Source organism: Copadichromis virginalis, linkage group LG11 (genome assembly GCF_057382275.1).
Source record: "Copadichromis virginalis isolate Kocher_CV1m ecotype Utaka linkage group LG11, C_Virginalis_male_GT1.1, whole genome shotgun sequence".
In the NCBI taxonomy this organism is placed as follows: domain Eukaryota; kingdom Metazoa; phylum Chordata; class Actinopteri; order Cichliformes; family Cichlidae; genus Copadichromis; species Copadichromis virginalis.
The window spans coordinates 24,919,768-24,942,198 of NC_140628.1; the positions used below are offsets into that span (position 1 = coordinate 24,919,768).

A 22,431-nucleotide genomic window follows, 5' to 3' on the forward strand; every position below is an offset into this window, starting at 1 on the left:
TCCCCCTTCTTCTTCCTCCCAGATACATAAACACTATACATAGACTATATGAGTCAGTGAGTATGCTCTCTGGCTCTCAATCGTGTCTGCACTCCCTCCCTTGCATTATCTCCCTTCCCCCACTCTTTTTCAGTGACACAGAAAAACTAACGCCGCCCCCTCCCTCTTTGCTCGCCTGCTTCTGCCCCCCTTACTCCAGTGGCAGACAACACCGTACTCTTTTTTAACTCGTTCTCGCTGCAACATTATGTCGTCAATTTGCATTTTCTCAGTCCAATCCCCCCCACCCGCGACCCAACTGAACATCTCCATCCGTGCACTCCCATCACTTGTGTCACGTTGTTGCACATTCTCCGCTGCCTCCCAGTCTCTGAATCACTGTTGATGTTGTCCTGCAGCCTCCGCTGAAAACTGGTTTTGCCTACAAATCCATTGCATGCTGCTTTGCCCCTCTCTGTTCATTGTTCACTCCATCTCTGGCTCCCTCCCTCTTTCTCTCAGCATCACTCCCTGGGAACCCACTTTTTTTTTTCTTCTACTCAGTATTTCATGTTGCCTTTCTCTGCATCTCCCACTCCCCGTTTTCTTCTCAGTGTGCCTCTCTTCCCCCATTTTTCTGTGCATCTCTTCCTCTCATTAGCCCTCATCAGACTGAGAGAGGAGTTCACTATTGTGTATCCAGCGTGTGAGTGGATTTCTAAAAATCTCTTTTTCCTGATTTGTTTAGTGCACACAGTTGGCCGGCAGCTTTGCATTTTTACTCTTTCTCTTGTTAATCTGGTCAGGGTTCAGTCTGGTGCTCTGGAGAGAGATTGGTCAGGTTGATGTTGGGGGTGGTCGGCTTTAGAAGTGCGCCCCAGCTATGAAGTCAGCGAGGGGTTAGACTCCGCTAATCCGCGTTAACAGATTAATTATCTTTGGGTAATATCGTGTCACTGCGGTGTTGTGAAGTCGCTCGGGTGTTAGGCTATGAAGGGCTACAGTGCAACGATAAAGAGTCCCTTAGGGGTGTCTCCTCAATCTTAATCCCCCTTTCTCTCTCTCCCCCTCTCTCTCTCTCTCTCTCTCTCTCTCCCTCTCTCCATCTATCTCACTCTCTCCCACTCTCACTCACTCGCGCTCACTCAGAGATCCTCTCCCATCCATCAACACAAGCACCTCTCTACTGTCATCAGACGACCAGAACTTCTCGGCCATTTAATATTTAAATAACTACCAGAATTGCCGTCTTCATTTTTGTGCTTTTTGTCATATTTTTGGCATGTCTCCAAGCCATTTTTTCAGGAAGATGTTTTCTCAAGAGCATCAGGCGGTGATGGCTGGCAGTATACCTCTCTGAGTGGTTAAATATTTCACGGACGCCGGCAGAGAGAAGAGACAGAAGGAGAGAGAAACCTCCCAACACAACCGACAGAGGTAAGAGACTGACCCCTCTCTTTGCCGATTACTGGCTTAATTGCTGATGTACATGCAGAGATTGGCCAATTAAAAATGTACATTATGCCAAATCACAGTGTTTTCCCAATTTGGGCTCACGTTTATCTTGGCAAATATGATTAATGGATGATCATGACACCATTAGACTGTGTTGCCAAAGGAGATCCATGCTTATCTTTTCCAACCATGACACTTAATATGGGTCTGCTGCCTATCAGAGTAATGTGAAAATGCTGTAATGAGTTTTATTGCAGTTTCTCAGGGAAATCCAATGTTTTTTCCACCTAATTGGAGTTTCATATGACTTGGAGCTTATCTTTTTTCATGATTTTCACCATCTGCAGGATGATTTACTGTCATCAGTGGGAACAAACTGTCTCACCCTCAACTTCATGCCATGCTGGACCCCTCGCACACATCACAGCTTTGATTTGCACTGACTTTCTGAGTACGAGCTGCACTCGCTTACCTTCGGTCAGCTGACTTTGAAGGTTCATTGTTGCAGCTGAACATTAATTTTGAACATAGATGTGAGGTAGAAATTTATTTTGAGGTTTGACTGTCCCTCGGCTTTTACATGGGCGAGAGATTCAACTATACAGAGATGTTACTGAATTTCTTCTGGCTGATGAAGTGTCAAGAGGGTTTTTTTTTTAATGTTGTCTCATAAATTCTGGTTATCAAGGTTGGTTTTAAGAAGCTCCACACACAGGCTGTTATGTGAACGATAACAGGTTTTATGAGCCCAGACTGCAAAGGAGCATAGTTCCAGCAGCAAGCCAACAGCATTATTTATATCTTGTGATTCAAAGAGATGTAGCCTCATAAAAAAAAGAAAAGGTGCAGAATGATTTTCCTCGTGCTAAAGATGATCCTAAATTCAGCTGACAGAAGATGCTTCAGCCTTATTCCCATTAGCTGCCTCACAAAATGGCCCTTTTTTTAAAAAAAGTCAGACATCATGGAGTCTTGTATAAACCAACTGACTACATCATCTGTGTTTTCTGAGCTCTGCACAGACAGAAGACAACACATTTGTTCTCCTGCTTTGTTTTCTTTTTATTTATTTAGTTAGTTAGTTAGTTATCTCTCAGAGCTCAGAGCCATGGTGAGAATCTGTGGTTTTCCTCCATCTCTTTCATTGTCTTTCGTGTTCTTTCCTTCTCCTTTTTTCATCTTTTCTCTCCACCAACTGTGCCTAAAATCACATTTATTTGCCTTCAGTTACGCAATGGTAGCTGGCATAATAACAAGCTGGCAGGAAACATCATGTCAACTTGAGGGTTTTTATCTATGACAACTGCTGAGTAACTGGAGCTCCTCCTGGACTGTAACCACCCCCCACCCCTTCCCGTTAAACTTCCATCAGCGCCTCGTTAGGTGTTCCTCTACTTTTTGGGTTGCAGCAGAATCCTACCTGAACTTTGACCAGACATCTATCATAACTGTGCATTTCCTCTTTCTCTCACCCTGACCGGCTTAATTTTGTGCATGAATTGATCCAGATAGCTGCGCTCTCAGGCTATTGACTCGTATCTCTTTACCATTAACTATTCAGCAATGGCATTTATGTGAGGTTTTCTGCTTCTGTTACCACTGATGGGCCTCACAGTGACATTCACTGCATTGTTGTTCGTCAAAGGAAGTGCTTTTCCACGCTGACCCACTTCTCATCAGGTTCTCCTTTGATGTTGAATTAGTCCTTTACTTGTTATGGATCTCAAAGAGCTTTTACCCTCAAAGTCTGATAAATGCATCTCATAGACATGCTTCAATATAGATAACCTAATAAACACACTTAAGATAAATGGTACAGTAGGAAACGTAATACTGGATGACTTACTACAGAAGTCTGTTTACACTGCTGATTTGTGTTGGATGGATGTAGTTCTCACAGTGTGTGAACCATTATGTTCAGCACAGTTTTAATAAGGGAAATGGAGTGTTTGCTGTGATTTGATTTGTGACAGTTGGGCTGCTGGAACCATTAAGGTGAACAGGCTTATTGTAATGGGCTTAGAGAAGCCCTGTCTGCCCCGTGGGTGAGCCGTTAACTCGTTCTGGGCCGCAAAAATCTGAATGGCCAAACTGTTCGGGCTTTGAATGTGACATGTGGCAAAATCCAAACTTTTATCACGCACAGTATTTAGTACAGTTATGTGCAGTGGCTTGTAAGAACCAGAGCCACTGTGTGGGTGACTCAATAGGGAGAGTGAAAAAAGTCTCTCTTAAGTAGAACATTGTGCTAGCTGAAGCTACTGGACAAATCACAGTGGCTTTAAAACATAGAAATCCAACACAGGCCATCAGTTCAGGGTCTCTTTTGTTATTGAATAGTGATTAGAGGCAGAGTTGTATCGGTCTGTGATATCAGCATTGAGCTGCTCTGTATAGCCTCTATATTTAAGTGACAGTGCTGTTGTTGTGAATGGTTGTCTCTCCTGCCGCCTAAAAATGCTCCTTTGTCGAACAGTAAAGCTCTGACGGTCTCTTAATCTGGGCAGCCGGTATCAGAAGCCTACCAGACTCTGTCTTGCCCTCTGTTCCATCTCTGCTCCTTTATTGTAATGAGTATTCCAGTGTGTGTTTTAGCTAACCGGATTTGCCCTTTGTATTTACCCTACTTTCACCCCCTCCCCTTGACCAGCTTTAGTAAGATGCGCTGAACAGTGGGGGAGATGGTCAAGAATTGTGCAGCCTTTTCTCTTTCATAGCCTTCACTGTACCTTGTCTGCGGTTTTTCTTTACTTTGTACTCCAGAAAACACACTTTAGAGACCCCGAACTATACGTTCCCTGCATGCAGAGGCTTGTCACATACTACTATTCATTATATTAGAGAAAGGAATGGCATAAATAACAATGTTATCTATATTTCTTTAAGTCAGTGCATTTAAATCTAATTGTATTTGCTTTTTGATCGTATTTTATACCTTATTCAATATTACAAGTGGAGAGAGACAAAATAAATGTAAGGAAAGAGAGTCAGTATGCATGAAAGTCTAGTCTGCCAGATATTGAACCAGGGAGTCAGCGCTGACCGAATTTATGCCCATGTGGTCTGTGGCTAACCAAACAACTGCCAGTTGGCCCTATGAAAGATCTCTTTCTTTGCAACTAGGCAAAAAAATTAAGAAAATTTGATTTCATCTCTAAATATTTTTGTCACAAAACTCCACATATTTTAAGTTTTTTTTTTTTCTTAATTTATTTCGATCATGTAAACAATATTCAAAGTTTATTTAGCAAAGAAAAGAAGAGAAAAAAATGCTATACATATTAAAGCTAATGCATTTCAATATTGCTTCAACTGTTACAGATCAAAAAAACTAGTGGGAGGAAGTACACATTTATTTAATCCCACCAGTTTAAGATGTTATAAAACACAGAAAGATCTCCTGATCATGTATTAATGGAATTATTTAACATTTAATTTGATCAATAGACCAGTGAAACTAACAAAACAATGTTTTAAACTTAAAGATAAAAGGTAAAAAAGGGAAAGTTGCCAACAAAATAGTAACATTTTAAAAATCTTTAGCAAAGCTTAAAAACTAATCAACAAAATTATAAAAGTGTAATAAAACTGCAACAATTAAAAACCAATAAGAGCAATGGTTAGGAGGTAATAAAGAGCAACACAAACGATGAGGCACCTTAAGCAAAAGCAACACCAGAAACACACGTTTCTTTAAAAAAAGTAGAATATCTCGGATGCTGAGACTGATTGTGTCACAGCTTGGAATCACAGCTGCTTTGGACTGATCGAGTTTTCTACTCATCTCAGGCAATTGTTTGTCATGAAGTCTAGTTATCACCTGCAAATGATGCTTGAAGACATTAATAGTAACCTCTCTTTCCTCTCAGCTTCACCTTGTGCTCAGGAAGACCTTCATCCCTCCTGAACTTCTTTCCTCTCTTCCATTCTTCACATCCTGGTTATTCTGACCCCTCTTTCTTGCCTCCTATAGGGTGGAGGAGGGGACTGGTGGCAGCAGAAAATAGCTACCATGACTACGGTACCCAGCTATAACCCTTCGCTGTGGGTGAGAATATGTCACGCCCTGCCCCGGCTGGACTTCTCCATGCAGATGAGGGACAACGTCTTTGTCCCTGTCAGCTGGGAGTACCAGCAGGTAACCGACACCTGCCACTCGTGCCACACTGTAACCACATGCTGTGCTGTGGCTGTCCAGCCTGAGGTGCCAGATCGCATAATAATTACAGCCCTGTTACTCAATTTGCAGTTGCAGATACAATTGATATTTTACTACAACTTGTGGCACATTGGGCTATAAATTGTTCCACAAATTTCTACATGTCAGAGCAACCTGTAGCAATATGATAATGGCATTTACAGGCCTTTAAAAGCATAATTATTGGTGCAGTATGTCAGATCTTGTCATTCCTCATTTCTATACCTTGATTTTGATGCTTTAATCCTCCTTTTGAACCATACCGATTGGAGCTATTTTATGCAATTTGGTATCAGGTAGTGCAAGATATTCAACATGGCGGGAACCCGCTGGAAGGTTTCCACAGCTGCTATTGTGCTCATGGTCCTGTTTGTGCTGTAAAATGCAAGGTTCATCCCTCTCTTCCAGCAAGCGCTCATGCAAGCGCTCCAGCTAGCCATGTCTCACAGTGTTTGTGACTTCTCTGCGGTACAAAGAGGAGGTGGAGGGGGGGACTCAAATTATCCTGCAGAACAGAAAGACAAAAGAAACTGAAAGTGCTCAGAGAGAGGGAATGAGTAATGCAAGGAGGTTTTCCGAATAGAAAGCCCGGCAGAGAGAGAGAGCGAGAGAGACAGAGAGAGGGAAGGCAAAGTGAGTGAGTGAGAGTGGGAACGAGAGAGACTGGCAGTGAATGTATTTAAGTAGGTCACAGATTATTAATAGAGATTCAGTGGTGTGGATAGAAAGAAAGAGAGGGGGGAGAGAAAGAGAGTGGGAACGAGTGAGAACGTGGGGAAAGAGGGATTGGGGGAGTGGAGCGAAGGGGGCGGGCTTCAGAGGACATGAGGTGAGAATGGAGGGAAGGTGGAGGAATGGGGCAGATGGATGGAGGATAATACTGTAGATATGTGGCTGATATGTGGCTTCAGCTGTGTTGATTTCATGACGTGAAGCCTGATGAAAAGCAAAAGGCTGAAATGGCTCAGTGACATTAGAATCCAGCAGGGTGCACAGACTGATGGGCATTCAGGGGTAAAAATCTTTGAAACAAGTTGCATTAATCCTGTGGGGTATGCATTATATGTGTCTGTATCCTTGATTTATATCCTCACACCTTTTTTATAACCATCTCCTGCTGTTAGTGGAGGCAGGACAATCTGACAAGCACTGAAATTTAACAGGATTAGTCAGTATTCTTGTAAAAATGGAATCAAAGTGCCATTTTTCTTTTCTTTTTTTTATATTCACTGACTCATCCTCTGATATTTTCCCCCTCCTCTTCCTTTTTTCAGACTTTGCTGGTTTTGTCCAGTTTATCAGCCATCGCTCTTGTTATCTCCCTATTGGTGGTTCTCTCCTTCCTCATACACTACTGCTGCTGTCACCGTGGTGACCGGAACGAAGGATCAGAAGAAGAGGAGGAGGATGAGGATGGCAGCACGGGTCACGGTTACAGTGGGAAGAAGGGGCGGGGAATCTGCTGTGTCACGTGGGTGGCGGTGGCGGCTGTCACGCTCTGCTGGTGAGAAAGAGTTTTTAGACGTTACTGTACTTCCTGGCAAATGTACACACGACGCCTTTTGGCAGTAGTTGAAGAAGTATTCAGATGTTTTTCTCAAACAGAACCAATCACACTCATTTCTGGCTCATTATTTTTTATCTATAGACTCCTCTAGAGTCAGTTTGCATCAGTCACAGTTCAAACCAATATCTATCAAAAACTGGGCCTTGGTGCAGCCCTCCAGTTCATCCTCTCATTGAAAAAGTAATTTTATCTCAGGGCACCTTCCCTTTAGCTCTTTACCTCCTGAATGCTTCAGAGTAACCCTTGAAGCTCTTTTCGAACTAAACAGTTTCTGTCAGAGTGAGGGTGGTCTCTGCCTTTGCAGCTACCTTTGAAAAACCCAGAAACTATTTTAATGGATATCAAACCACATCTTTATTGATATGGGTTAGTCATCATCCATGCACCTGTCTGCCTATCCCTCTTCTTTCATCTATACCCATCCATCCATCCATCCATCCATCCATCCATCCATCCATCCATCCATCCATCCATCCATCCAATATTTAATTTACATCAAATAATTGCACAGAGCCAAGTTGCATACCTACATAGTCATTCATTCATTTTTGATGCATCATAATTTTTCATTAACTACATTTTAGAGAGAAATAATTCACAACAGTTAACTCTACTTTTTAATTATAATTGGAGATAAAAACACATAACTGCTTTGTACGTTTCATCGATACGTTTATGGAGTCTAAAACATGTTTTTCAACCATCTAAAAATACAGCAGGATGGAAATTATACTTGAAGTTAAATCTGTGTTGATAGTATATAGATCAGCACACTTGGGTCAAACCAGAATTAATCTGTAATATTTCTTTTGGTTTTTAAACCATAATGTTTTAACCATCATGAACCCAAAGCTTTTTAAGACTAAAGAATGCAAAAAACAATTTCACAGCTATTTAATTATAAACACACGCTAGGATATCCTATCAGCCACTCCAACAGTAAACCACTCTCTGATTCATTGCCTATTTAACTGTGAATTTGACCATAATTTGTAATCATGCTCTATTAAAGAAGACTTGAAAATATCTATTGAGACCATAAAGTTGTCAGGAAAGTTCCTGAGGTTTTAAATTAATTTAGAATTAGGGTAATATTCTCACAGTCTTAAATAATATTGGGCTGCTGCCACGTAGATCGCCTCCTGCAGGCCATCAGAAACAATGCAGATTTATAGTGCTTGTGCATTGGCCTCAATTTGTAGGGAAAACATCCACTTCTATGCAGTATATCAAATTGCCTTAAATATGATAAAATAAACTAGAAAACTGCAATGAAGCTCCCCGTGGAATTAAACTTATTGTATTAAATGTACTTTGCTTTCCAACAGCAGTGAAGCTGTGACTCACAAGCTGTCACCTCCATCATCTCCATCGTCATGTGTTCTTTCCGTCTCTCACTCAGTCACTGATGTGTTTATAATAAAGACTGGCCCAGACAGCAGCTGACAGTCATGTGACGTTGCTGTTTCCCAACCACAGGGCAACAATTGCACTGTTAGCTGTGTGTGTTTTGGCATTAAAGTGTGTTTGTGGATGATCTCAGCTCTCCCACCTACGGTACAGCAGTCATTTACCCACCGGTGTTCCCTGCAGCTCCGGTGACCATGCAGTCATCAAGTCAGTACATTGTGTTCACTGTATATTGCACAAAATTGCTGCCTGACATCTGTCCAAAGCACTGCAGTTTAACGGAAGTGTGAGTCACTCAGAGTAAGCTCTGCTCCCCATCAGACATTTTAAGTCTGAAGCTCCATCCCAGCTGCATAAGAAAATTATAGTGCCATTTAAAGCTTCAGCAGCACTTGTTATTATATTCCAGTCCATTGCCTGCCTAGTTATATACACTGAGACTACATCACAGGAAATAATGTGCTGCCGATTTGATTTCGGCTGCTTTAATGATTTCAGCACATGCAGACTGTAGGTGTTTGAGTTGGTTCGTGTCTCCCCCTTATGGAGCATAATGTGATGTCATAGTCATCGTCTCCTCTGATGCTCAATAAGGCTCTCTGTGCTGGACTGAATGAAGAAATTGTGCTGCGGTTTACTGTTAACAAATATTTATTGTCCTCCTGTTTTCTCCAGATGGTAACCTTTAGCCTCCAGTATGAAACAAGCGTGTGTCATTTTTAAAATGCAGCTGCATTAGACAGCATTTAGGTTTGACAGTTTGAAATGCAAAGCACACACAGACACAGGCGCACATTCCTTCTTCCCCCCCCCCTCCGCTTTCTAATCTGGGTCACATACTTTGTGGGAGATTGGGTCATACCATTCCTCTTGGGTTTGAGGGGATTTGATGAACATCTGGCCTGGGCCTTAATCTGAATATTTGAATAACAGAGAAATGTGTAAACACGTCGCTATGTTTTACATTTTGAATATTTTCCTTGCCGATGCTGTGAGTCATCTTTTTTCTCCCATCAACTGTTTATTCCATCCCCTGCTCACCACTGATGGTATGCTCACCCAGAGCGCACATATGACATCCTCACCAGCTCTATCTCCTCCTGTCACATTCATTTAAAATGTACATCCACGCTGAATTAAACATTACATTTATGCCTCTGCTATCTGTTCTCCTGTCCCCCTCTTTCTCTCTCCCTGTCACCCTCCCACAATGTTTTCATGTTCCCCCCCCCCCCCCTCTCTCACGCAGTGTTGCCATAGGCATCGGTTTCTATGGCAACAGTGAGGCTAATGATGGGATGTATCAGTTGACCTCGTCTCTTCTCACAGCCAATTATACGCTAGCTTCCATCGATTTGCTGGTGAGTGGTGCTCTCTGCAAGTAAAATGTCATGCAAAGTATCTACCCTGTATGACTGTGTGTGTGTGTGAGAGAGAGAGACAGAGTGTGAGAGAGAGGAAGACAGATGGGCTGAATTTGTTCATCAGGTCTGCAGAGAGGGAAAGAAAATCAGATACAAACTTCTGCTTCATTGATCTCTGTGGTCAGACAGTGGTTTATGTGTCAAACTACTAAATGGCACAGGCCAGCAAATCTGTGCATATTACACATGAATTAGAGAAGATATACTCTATTCATTGTAAATGTTGGCTCAATTGAAAGCCTATAACAAAATTACTTTAATAAGTACATTAAATTGCATTTTATAGTTCAATACAACACAGCATGGCTAACTGCATAAAAGAAAGAAACTCAACAAAGCTGAAAAAATAAGGTCAATTGAAACAAGGAGTTAAATACTTAAATAAACTATTACATTAAAAAAAAAAGCAATCCATTTAAATGAATAGTGTAGTGCACAGTGCAATAACGTGGTGTGAGAGTGCAGATTTATGTTTACATGAGAGAACAGATTACTCTCTGTAAAGCAGATTTGCTGCATTGCATGAGAAATACCACTGCATGATGCAAAGAATATACATGAAGAGTTACATCAGCTCTTAAACTAACACCTGAGAAACTGTAGGAAGATATGGAAAAAATATACATACAATATGTGGTACAAAAAATGAGACAATCGACCACACTTCTAATAATTACACACTTGAAATTGTTTAGAGAAGTAGTGAAAAAAGTTAAGAGAAAGATACTTTATTCAATCTACTCCTAACCTTCAACGAATTATTCTTTATAAGCAGTGTTTCTAGTGATGATTGATATGATCAGTGGAATAATATTTGGCCATATTTTACTACTGAAAAAAAGAAACCCTGAATTGAACCTCAAAATTAAAACGTTTTGCAAAAGTGAAGCGAAGTTTCAAGGCTTACAAAATCTGTTGATTTTGGTTAAAAAATAAAACTGAGTTTTCCTCAAATTGGAGAATTCAGGTTTGTTTATGAATTCAGGTTTGTTTCCCAAATTACCTCCAGGCTCAGAATCACTGCATGATCAGAGAAACTACAACACCCCCAAAGAGCTATATCTCAGACTCTACAGGCATCAGATAGCATGTTAAATGTTGAAGTTGGTGGTAGTACAATTAGAAAAAGACTGCACAGGTGTGGCTTGTTTGGAGGGTTGCAGTAGAAAGTCTTTTCATGAGGTTAGGTTTGCAAAGTTGAATCTCAACAAACCACAAGACTCGTGGAACAATGTCCTTTGGATGAGACCAAAGTGGGGATGTTAGAGAATACAAAGTAATTGATTCAATAATTAATAAAAAAAAAAATCAAATTTCTGCAGTAACTTTAAAAACTCTTTTTTGCGAATCACTAATCGTTTTACATGACAGCTTTCCTCCACCACTAGAAACATAATGCAAACTATTCCTACAGTTGCCTCAACCTTTGCACAAAGACTTTTAGGGATAAACTATGTTGATGTGATGTTTCATTCTTTATTAGGGCAGTACTGTACTGCAGGAAGTAGTGCTTTTGTAAAGTAAGGCTGGGGCATCAGTTCACCCTACAGCAAGATGACGTCCCAAAAACATTAGGCAAGGATAAGGATGATGAAAGAGCAGCACGGTCTCCAAATTAAACTCCAACTTCTGCAGCGTATCACTGCTAACGGGATGAAAACCACAACCGTCCCGAAAAGACCTTAAAATATGGAGACAGAGACATAAAGATAGCAAACACATATGAGAAGTAGTGAAGTATTCAGAAGTTTGATAAGTGTAAATTTGCATTATAGACTATGAGAGCCATTCTGAGGCGCCGAGGATGTCCAACATCTTTAGCTCTCTGTTTCCTACACCAGGATTTTATGACCCTATGAGCATCATCAAGCTCACTTTGTGGTTTCAGTCCTACTTTACTCCCCTCACATTCCTCCTTCCTCCCTCAAGATTTCAGACACAATTACTGGACTTCAGCTGTCTATCTCTGGACCACTGGCCTCGATGGAGGAGTTATTTACTGGCAGCAAACCCTTCCTGGTTTCGACGCGGAACTGCCGGAGGTTATCTGAGAACGTCATCAACCTCCTCTCCTCCATCTCCCTGGCTCGGTCCAGCATTGACACTGGGCTGGGGAATGACAGCGGTATCAGCGGGGCGTCCATCACGCCTCTGACCCCGGTACCGCCCTCTGTGGCGCCTACAGTGGTGCCTAACAGCGGCTTAATGGCCAGCCCCTTCTCACCTGGCTGGGCGGCCAACACACTGATGGTCAATGAGGACTACAGGTAAGGCTGGACAGTTCAGGATAATATAAATTAATAATACAGTTTATCAGTTTGAATGACTGATCTATTATTCATGCAGCATTTTCACGGGGTGAAAAGAAGCAGTTCTTACACCAGTTCAAATACCAAACTAGTGCTTTTACAGCCTGAGATAATGTGACAATGTGAGCTTTTGTTTTTTTTTTACTTGTTTATGAGAGAATTATTTGTTACAGTTAGAAAAGCCCATGAGATTTATACCCAGTGCTTTAAAAATAGAAATTAACAGCTACCTTTCAGGTTACCTTGTCAGGGTCGGAAGGTGTTTATGTATTTCTGCAAAAACCTCTTTGCCTTACAAACTTCCACATGTACAAGCTGTCTGCAAACACAGCCACACTCTTATTCCTACGATGCTGTGAGAGGCTGCCAGACGTCCTGCCCCAGCCCCTCATAAATGTTGCATGTTTATTAAGATGTGCTTGTTGATGTAATGCCATTTCCCCCCCAGTTATGTTATGTTGACGGGCTGCTTTTATATTCCATATTGGAAACATTTCAGTTGATAAATAAAAGCTAACAAGTATATCCTAGCTTAGATAAATAACGTCAGTCAAGTAATAATAATGTCCTCATAAACAAAGCAGATTGTTCCCTTGTTGCAGGGAGAGGGGAAGGAAAGTTCAAGCTCCTCCTGACTCATTTTACACAGGCAGCAGTTTTGATTCTGGGAACAATTGCTGGTGACTGAATGTTTATCCAAGATCAGGCGGAAGAATCAAAATGTGATCAGATCTGCCCGTTGGTGATTTGGGGAAAAGACACATACATTGGTTAAATTATTATATTTTATTTTTCAAAGAGCATTTTTCTTTCGCCCTCAAAAATTGGTCAAATAAAAGTGAAAATCACTTTTATTTATTTCTTGATCAACTTATAATTCATGTCCCCAGTAAAACCAGGACTTTTAAATTAAAAACTAGATATTAAATGCAACTAGCTCCATCGCAAGTAAACAAGTTCATAAAGCATAATTACTTTACCAGGAAGATAAAAAAACATTTCCACATGGTTTTTTCTAGTTGTAAACACTATTGTAAACACTGCTGCCGCATTTATCCCCCCATTGTTGAGGCAAACTCATCATGGCCAGAGGATTCAAAATCCATAAAAACATTGCAATTGCTACTAAAAAAAAAACCTAAGAAAACAGAAATTTGCTTTCAGAAACTGTGGGATTAATGGGCACAACATAGCAGTTGTGCTATGATAGTAAGATGTGATGTTTTCTATTAAGTAGCTTGTATGCAAGTATGGATTGATGATAAATGGTGATGGATATGTACAGACATGTAGAAAGGTATATAGATGGATAGAAAATAGATGGGTGGATCATGGGTAGATAGGTAGGGTGTAAATCTATGGATGGATGGATGGAAAGATGATAGATTGATATATAAATAGACAGATGTAGGTACATGAATGTATAAATGGGTAGATATGGGTGGATGGATAGATGGATATCCCATATTAGAAAAATGTTGATTGGACTTTAAGTAAAATTTTGGTCAAGTTGCTGTTAAGCAAGGATTGATATTGTAATTAACACACAGTAATATGTGTGTGTGTTGTAGGTGGCTGTCTTATGTGTTGCTGCTGCTCCTTGACCTCATAGTTTGTCTGTTCATCCTGCTGGGACTCGCCAAACAAGCCCGTTGGCTGCTCATCCTGTGAGTACACACACATTTGTATCTTTAGACACATACCACACAAAAACTGGATTGATGGCAATGGGTGTCCTCTTGGTTGAAGAGTTTCTGTCCCCCCCCCCCATCCACAGGATGACAGTGCTGGCTTGGCTGGCCCTCTTCCTAAGCTGGGGCTCCCTGGGTTTGGAGACAGCCACTGTGGTGGTGAGTAGACTCAGTAAAACTGCGATACAGGCTGGCTATAGCGGAGAGAAGAGAGCTTTAGGAGGCCGACCCCTGATGGCAAGCCAAAGTAATGTGCATATATGTGCTTATGTGTGAATTCTGTGCCTATTGTGCTAAACTGTGAAAAGACCTGCCTCCTAGGGAACGCTGCAGTCATTGCAGAGGACCAAGGAGGCAGGAAAATGGGGCAGAGATTAAAGATTCAATGTGCGTGTGCACAAGTGCGTTTGCGAACAAAGTGTGTTTATGCAGCAAAGTGCGTGTTTTACATGCAAGTGTGTTTGCAAGTGTGTGGGTTGTTGGCTTCAAGAAGTAAAGATAGAGAAGTGCTTTCAACAAGAGTGAGGAGGGGAGAGGAGGAGCAGGAGAGTGCATCTTGAGATCACTTTTAGAGCGAGAGCAAGCCGAAGTAAGTGATAGAGAGAGACAGAGAGTGGGGAAACCGTCAACTTGCGAAGGCATTTGGCTCCACAAGTCTTTACAGTGAGCATACAAAAAAATTTGTACTGTAAAATAAAGTTTTAAATGGACAGTGTTTGCCTGAAGGTCTACTTTCCACTTGTATAGAAAATGCATCAATGTGCCATTTGTTATCATCAGCAGTCGAGCCACAGTTTTAGATGGTGCCATTTACCAGCAACAAAGAGCATAAAGAGCATTTTTATGTCCAAAACAGAGGGCTGTCCATATGAACTATTTCTCTTTTAAAAGCGCCCATTCTCTTTGAAGAGGAGACTTTGTTGGTGTGCGTGTGAAAAAAGAGTAAAGGGTGGGTGTTTTTCTGCATGGCTGCTCAGTTTAAGAGTCTCAGTGTCATGTGGGGCTGCCGGGAGATGTCCCAAGGCCTGTGGGTCCACACAGGGCTGCTCTGTCCCTGGTCACTGACAGGGAAACAATAGGCCAGCTGTGGGCCTCTCAACCTTATTCTGGCCAACATCGTCGCTTTCTCATTCCGTCAGCAGACTCCCTGTGTGGCTCTTGCACCCTCTTCTGGTCGGGCGATCTCAGGCTGAGAGAGTTTGTGGGAGTACACTCTCTGAACCGAAGTGCGCCAACCTCAAAAACACAGATGATATTAAAAAAGAAGCTAAATGAAAGAGTGATCTAACAGCAGAAGAGGAGCGCGTGGGAGGAGGGGGGTGTCGATATTTGCTGCTGTGTTGTCCAATGCTGTCAGTTATCTGTAGAGACAAGTATGTCAGTTGGTCACTGTGTCTACAAATGTTTTCCTATCTGATCATTTCTCTTCCACCTCACCTCTTCCTCACTCTCGCTATCCTCCTGTCATCCTCTCTCACTCTCCCCGTCACTCTCGCCAGGCTCTCAGTGACTTCTGCTCAGATCCAAACGCGTTTGTCCTTAACTCCACCCACTTCAACAGTGGGACCAGCTCAGGTACAGATTCCCTCTCTGAGCAACACTTTCTGGAAAATCTAGTTGTTTTCCATGCCTGCCATGCACTTGATTTACCCCCTGCCCCAAATGTGCTTTTGCTAGCAGAATCCAATATAATGACAGATGACTGTTTCCGCATTTTTTCCTATTGTGCATTGATCTTTTGTACACTGCTGTTTTGTTGGCCACCCAGACGTGTTGGATTATTACCTGACCTGCAACAGGCGCATGAACAGTCCATTCCAGCAGGTAATGCCACCTCTGCCAGTCAGCGTATTACATTTGCAGGCATTTGCTGATTCTCTTACCCAGAGTGATTCAAAGGGAGTGAGCAGATAGTATGTCAAAGTTTCTGAAGGGCAGTTGGAGGGGAAAAATAAAACTGAGGACAGGATGCACAGCTGTTGCTACGTGTCCTGTCCTTAAATTATTTAGTCCCTCGACAAGTAGCTACACTCTCAGCACATTAATGTTATGTTTGAGAAACAATGCCAAATAAAACCTCTGATTTCCACTGACTATATTGACTTGTTGGCTTTAGCTGCTGACCCAGTCACAGAGGGCACTCTCAAACATTCACACACATCTCTCCAGTCTGGACAGAAATGCTCTCACACAGTTCCCCAAAGCTGAGGTATGTGCACTACTTACTTTTATGAAATACTACATTTTCTGCACGTGGACCGCCTCCTCGGTGGTTTTCTCACATTCTGGAATTTCTATGTCGTTGCAGAAATCACTCAGGGATGTTCAACAGATACTCAACTCAACAGAGGGCAACTTTCATCAGCTGGTGGCACTACTGAACTGCCGGAGTCTGAATAAGGTGATCAGAAGAACTCGGCACTGCTCGCTACTGTGCTGCTCTGTTCTCATTTATTCATTTCTGTATTTTTCTGCCATTTTATTTTAGGACTACATTGACTCACTGAAAGGCCTGTGCTATGATGGGATGGAGGGATTGCTCTACCTCTCCCTTTACTCTTTTCTCTCTGCTCTGGCCTTCACTGCCATCCTCTGCTCTCTACCTGGTGCCTGGAGGAGCTTCCCCAGGTGAGAAAAAAAATCAGTAAAGTGCACGTCTCCAGTGTAACACAATAGAAATGTGGGGTATAAATACTGACACTGAAAGCACAAGTAAAAGTAGGACATTGTTGTTATGTCTTTAAGAACTGGTCTTTAGTAGAAGTTATTTACATTTGTCTGATTCACAGTGTTGTCATTCAGTTTTGCCTATTTTGCCTAGTAATGCATTTCCTCTAGAAGTGTTTCTCTGTAGCAGATATTGCTGTTTAATATTTGAAGCATGAAACATCTTGCAGTTTATTCTCCTGCTAAATAAAACCTGATTTTTATTTATTTACTTTTGTGCAGATAGGTTCAGTTTAGTATTTTTGTGCTTAGCAAGCCTACAGGAGCAGGGGTGGGTGGATGGTGGAAGTGGTAGCTGGTTTTCTCTGAATACATGAAATCCATTTGGAGCATTACCTATTACAATTCCATTCAGTTCAGTTTTATTTATATAGCACCGAATCACAGCATCAGTTGCCTCGAGGTGCTTTATAATGTAAGGTAAAGAACAATGATACAGAGAAAACCCCAGCAGTCACACAACCCCCTGCTAGAAAGGACTTGGCGACAGTGGGAAGGAAAAACTCCCTTTTAAGAACCATAAAAGTAGACAGGGTCTGTCTCCTGAATCCCAACTGGGAGCTGGTTCCACAGAACAGGGGTCTGAAAGCTGAAGGCTCTGCCTCCCATTGAACTTTTAAATACTCCAGGAACCACAAGTAAACCTGCATGCTGAGAGCGAAGTGCTCTAATAGAGTGACACGGTACTATGAAGTCTTTAAGATGAGATGGGGCCTGATTATTCAAGATCTTGTATGTGAGAGAAATATTTTAAATTCCTTTCTAGATTTAACAGAGAGTCAATGAGGAGAAGCCAATATGGGAGAAATATGCTCTCTCTTTCTAGTCCCTGTCAGTACTGTCGCTGCAGCATTTTTGGATCAACTAAAGGCTTTTCAGGGAGTTTGTAGGACATCCTGCTAATAACGAATCACAGTAGTCCAGCCTAGAAGACATAAATGCTTCTAAAGTTCTTCAGGATCGCAAGATGAGAGAATTAGATGTCTTTTTAAATTCAAAACAGAATCCAGTAGCTTGGTATCGTCATATTTTTGCTCTTTTTCTCTCTTTCATGGTCGCCGACAGTGAATCAGAGGAGTACGAAGACTCAGACAGCGAGAGTGAGGACCCCTTCACTTCCCATCAGGCACGTAGACAGACGTCCTCGGGGTCTCAGCGAGGGGCCATGGCCCCCTTCTATAATTACCCAGGGGCAGGGTGGACACCCCCCTTTTCTAGCGCGCCGCCCCTCCCGTGAGTAACACAGACACACAGACACACAGACAGACAGACAGAGAGAACGCACACGCGCACACACAGACACACTGGTGTCTCCCCCCGAGCCCCAGACTGTAAAAGTCCAAGAAAATATAAAACAAAAGAGTAAATTCAGAGACTGGCGGAGCACTGTTTTTGTTTTTGTGCAGACACATAGTCTTTTTGCTGAAGTGTGAAATCCTTCAGAACATTATTACAGCACAGTTATAGCTATACTGATGAGTGCAGGACAGTCAGCCAGGTTCAAACTCTCCTGCCTTACACACATGCACACACAGGATTAGGCTGAATCCACAGAGCTGTCAGGTTAAGCACATGCATTGCAGACAGACACACAGACAGGTCATTATGGACTACAGCGTAGGCAGAGAAACAGACACAACTCCAGAGGTCTGTCTGTCTGTGTGTCTGTCTATTCGTCTGTCGAGTGTTTCGGGACAGACGACGTAGGCCACTCGGTCATTTCACAGATCTCGTCTCAAATGGCGTCCTGTCTCCTAAACAGCAGTGCGCTGCTGCTGTGTTGGGTGGGGGGCAGGGTGTCATTGACGAGGATGCGCTCGTAAAAACTCCGGCGGTGTGAGGCTCAGGTTGACTATAGGTAACCCCTCCCACACACACCCTCCTGCATCACTCTCATCTCTCACCTCATTGTGGTGTCCAAACCCCTCAGATTATTATCTCTCTCTCTCTGTCCTGCTCCTTTTTTTTCTTCATAATTCCTCCTGCTTCCCGATTAGTTCTCTCTATATGGAGGACCAAAGCAGCCAAAATAAAATAAGCATAAAGAAGTAAATAAACTACTCGGAAAATCAATGATTATACAAAAGGAATATTTAAGAGAAATGTAGGCATGAACAAATGTATAAATGCAAGAGAAATTCATGTTTTTTTAAATTGGTTAAATAAATGAAAAGTACATAATAGAAATATGAACATCAATTTGTGTCGCATTTTGTAAATTAATCGGTGTCTACATTTCTTTTTCTTTTTTTTTTTTATTATTATACTCATATATTTACTTCCTTATTTATATTTGTTTTTGGCTGTTTTAGTCCTCTGCATATCTTCAATTTTCTCATCTTACTTTGTTTTGACCCCCCTCCCTTTACTCCTTTATGCAAAAATCAAAGTATAGTTAGTGCTACTAATTTTACTTACTATCCTAATGCAGTGGATCGTCTTGACTCCATATGTGATATTAACGCACAAATACAAAGATACATAGAAACTCAGAAACTCAGCTAAATACAGTCCACTCCTCTTAAATGGAAGCTCAGGACTGCTTTAAAAGCTTTCTGGGTTTTATCGTGCAGATAAACAAATTCATTAGCAAAGCAACATAACGGCTGAAATGCAGCTGGCGATTCATACCCAGTCCTAAATGCCTGTAATTGCAGATTATTGTGCAAATCCTGTTGTGCACCAGTCATCAGGAGTGGACTGTACAGCTGCTGCTGGTGCTCACAGTGTCCTGCCTGAGTGCCAGTAGTACTAATAGCTCTGCTGAGTGCTGTGTTGTCTGCACTATTTCTCTAATCGTTCTTTCTCCTTTTTTCCTTTTACCTGTCCGTGGGTCTCGTCATCCTGCGGTCCTCTCCCCACCCCCCTTCTGTCTGTCTCAATGTGTCTCACCCCTTCTTTCCCTCTCTTCTTTATCCTCTATTCGTCTTCTCCCGCTCTCTTCTGTCCTTGTCTCTTTCTATCTCTATACAGGACTCCAAACGTTTCCTCCAATGGCAACCCTGGCTATGAGAGCCTACCCTTGACTGACAGGCAGTCCCCACCCCCCTCTGTGAGTTCCTCTGTACCTGTGACACCATCGCACTCTGTGCCATTTTTTTCATTGCTGTTAGTGCTCACGCTCGCTTTGATAGCGAGTAGCAAACGGACTAACGTGATTCACTTTTACTTCAACAGTTTAAAACCTTTAAAAAGTGCAAAGCATATCAGGAAGAACATTTGTCCATTTTGACAACAAAAACTATCAACACTGGGAAAGGAAATGAACTAAAACCAATTTACAAGTTTTTTCTGGTTATTTTAAAGCACATAGGAAAGTTTCAGGTTATGATACTGTCAGAGACACTGCATGACTTTAATAGCGTCTCCCCCTCATATGTGACCTCCTGAACACCTTTATCTGTCAAGGAAGACCAGGAGATGCAGATCAAGGTGCCACAAAAATCTACTAAGTGACCTTGATCACGACAAGTTAGTCATGCTCAGCAGTTTTACAATGTTTTAACAAGGTTTCAGCTTAAGTTATAGAGCGCACAGAGTACAGACTTGCAATCTCTACCATCATATAACCTTGCTCTAACAGGTGAACAGACTTTCAATTTTATGACAGCAAAAGTAATTCTTTGAAAATTCAAATCAGACTCCATCTTCCTGGCAAAAGCTGTAAGATAGGGTTGAAAGTCCAGGTGGCATGATACGGGCTTATTTTGCAGCTACAGGACCTGGACACCTTCCAAACACAGAGTCAACCATTGAACTCTGTGTAACAATGTACTCCAGAGTCAAATGTGAGGCCATCTGTCAGGCAGCTAAAGCTTGGCCCAAATTCTGTCATGCAACAGGACAATGATCCCAAGCACAGCAGCACATCTGAATGAACAGAAAAAAAACGAAAGAATCTGGGTGGTGCATGGTCAAAATCCAGACCTAGGCCTGACTGAAATTATGTGGAGAAGAGTGGGGCAAAATGGCTCCATAATGATGTGAGGGAACAATAAAGTCATGCAGAAAGAGCTGTTAAAAGTGCTTCTACAAGCTGCTTTATTATTACTTGACTGACGTTTATCATGGTACTTGAACGCTTTCCTTTGTACATGACTGTATGACTCGATTTCAACAAGTGAGCAAGCTTTCACTTTCATAATGACAGCTTGAGCAATTCTTTGATGTTTCGGCAGACTTCAGCTTCTGAGAAATGCTGTAAAATGCACCGGGAACAATGCCAGTCAAGATTTTGCTAAATAAAAAAGAACATATTTGGATTTATAGTCTAGTTTGCTTCTGAGGAAAGAATGAAGTAAAACAGCAACATTTACTTTAGACCATCAGTTTGAGGGCCAGCCAATCTGCCACACGTATATATACCAGAGGACAAAATCAGCTGCCTAAAGGCTAAAAGAGCTGAAAATAAAACGGTGATGCTTTAAATGAGCGTAATAGGTGCCGTGTTCTGCTTTGGATGAGCCAATGTTCACATGAATGAATAACAAACTATTTTTTTTTCTCTTTTACTTTCTCTCCCTGAAACTTCGGACCATCTTGACCTCTCGTCTGTTGAACCCCGTCCTGTTCTCTGGAAGCGCAGTACTCTCCCAGCATGCTGACTGGTTACGGGGGAAATCAATCACACCCCAACCCCGCCCATTCGAGGAACCTGTATTCACGTTGATTATTATTATTTTTTGTTAGGAAATGTATAGAAAAAAAATGTTTAGTTTTCTTATGAATGGACACTTTAATGAAATGAAAAAGAAACTAATCTAAATAAAATGAATGCTAGGTGTCAAAGTGCGTAACGTCAGTACCACTGAGTATTATCATTATTACTAGTATTATTATTATTAAAAGCAAAAGATACAACCGACAGTGATTCTGCTGCTTGGTTATGCTTTAAACCAAGTGTGCTTGGCCTAAATTCCTCCCTCCCTTTTGTCCAAACTGTGTAAACTGTGGTGAGCCAAGTCAGAATGGTATTGACGTTACTACGTTGTAGTTTTATATTCTTAAATGTATCTGTACCACCACTTTATTTTCGAGTTTTTATATAAATATTGTTGTAGAAAAGCACTGGCACGTAGCAACAAGACACATTTTTTTCTGTGAATGGTTATGCAGTTCCTTCACTTGGTATGATTTTTTTTTTTTTTTTAATTACTTTTTATAGGTGGCGATTCTGTATTTTCCTCGTATTACCTTATGGTACTCTGTATATCTCTCACTGTCTGTAATATCTGAATAATCATGAATCTTTGCTCTTTAAAAAAAAACAAAAAAAATCAAAAAAACTTGAGGGCTGCCGTGACTCTGTTTTAATGACGGAACGGAGAACCGCCACTCAATCGCTGAGGGTGGAGAACTAGAAATCCCATGCCATGACAGCAGGTACATAGCAATATGATTCTTGCTACTGGTGCTGCAGTAGCCCTACCATAACTAGCAATAATAACTATGTATAGCGTTGGATTTCTGAGATCTCTCCAAGAAGTTTTTGTGTATATATGGTACCGGTGTGAGATTTCATCGAATCCCTCCCTCTCTGACCCCGTTAACCCTTGAATTGAGTTTGTATGGTTATCAATGCTCCTTTTGAATGGCATCCTTTTACACTCGAGAGTCTAATATAAATAAAAATAACTTCAATAACCCGACACTGGTCCTCATCTTCATGTCA

General features: G+C 41.6%; 1 protein-coding gene across 3 annotated transcripts; it reads left to right on the top strand.

Annotated features, from left to right (window-relative positions):
• The first annotated feature begins 254 nt into the window (after positions 1–254).
• On the top strand, positions 255–22,408 carry ttyh1 (tweety family member 1). 3 transcript variants are annotated; one of them, XM_085471505.1, is made up of 16 exons: positions 255–685; positions 1,273–1,416; positions 5,408–5,572; positions 6,907–7,136; positions 9,859–9,970; positions 11,963–12,300; positions 13,914–14,009; positions 14,120–14,192; positions 15,533–15,608; positions 15,802–15,857; positions 16,150–16,242; positions 16,342–16,434; positions 16,522–16,661; positions 17,826–17,993; positions 19,734–19,812; positions 21,346–22,408. In XM_085471505.1, exons 3-16 carry the CDS (start codon positions 5,447–5,449, stop codon positions 21,427–21,429), a joined length of 1,764 nt encoding a protein of 587 aa, XP_085327631.1. In that variant the 5' UTR covers positions 255–685; positions 1,273–1,416; positions 5,408–5,446; the 3' UTR covers positions 21,430–22,408. The 3 variants fall into 3 exon arrangements, with proteins under 3 accessions (XP_085327631.1, XP_085327630.1, XP_085327632.1); XM_085471504.1 differs by lacking the exon at positions 255–685 and having other exon boundaries at positions 699–1,416; XM_085471506.1 differs by lacking the exon at positions 255–685 and having other exon boundaries at positions 700–1,416; positions 17,826–17,886; positions 21,346–21,410.
• Positions 22,409–22,431: the final 23 nt, after the last annotated feature.

Coding starts and splice junctions, on each gene's coding strand:
- ttyh1 (XM_085471505.1), top strand. CDS start 5,447: ATGACTACGGTACCCAGCTATAACCCTTCGCTGTGGGTGAGAATATGT. Junction 15,858..16,149: donor TGAACAGTCCATTCCAGCAG/GTAATGCCACCT, acceptor TGTTGGCTTTAG/CTGCTGACCCAGTCACAGAG. Junction 19,813..21,345: donor GGCAGTCCCCACCCCCCTCT/GTGAGTTCCTCT, acceptor CTGGAAGCGCAG/TACTCTCCCAGCATGCTGAC.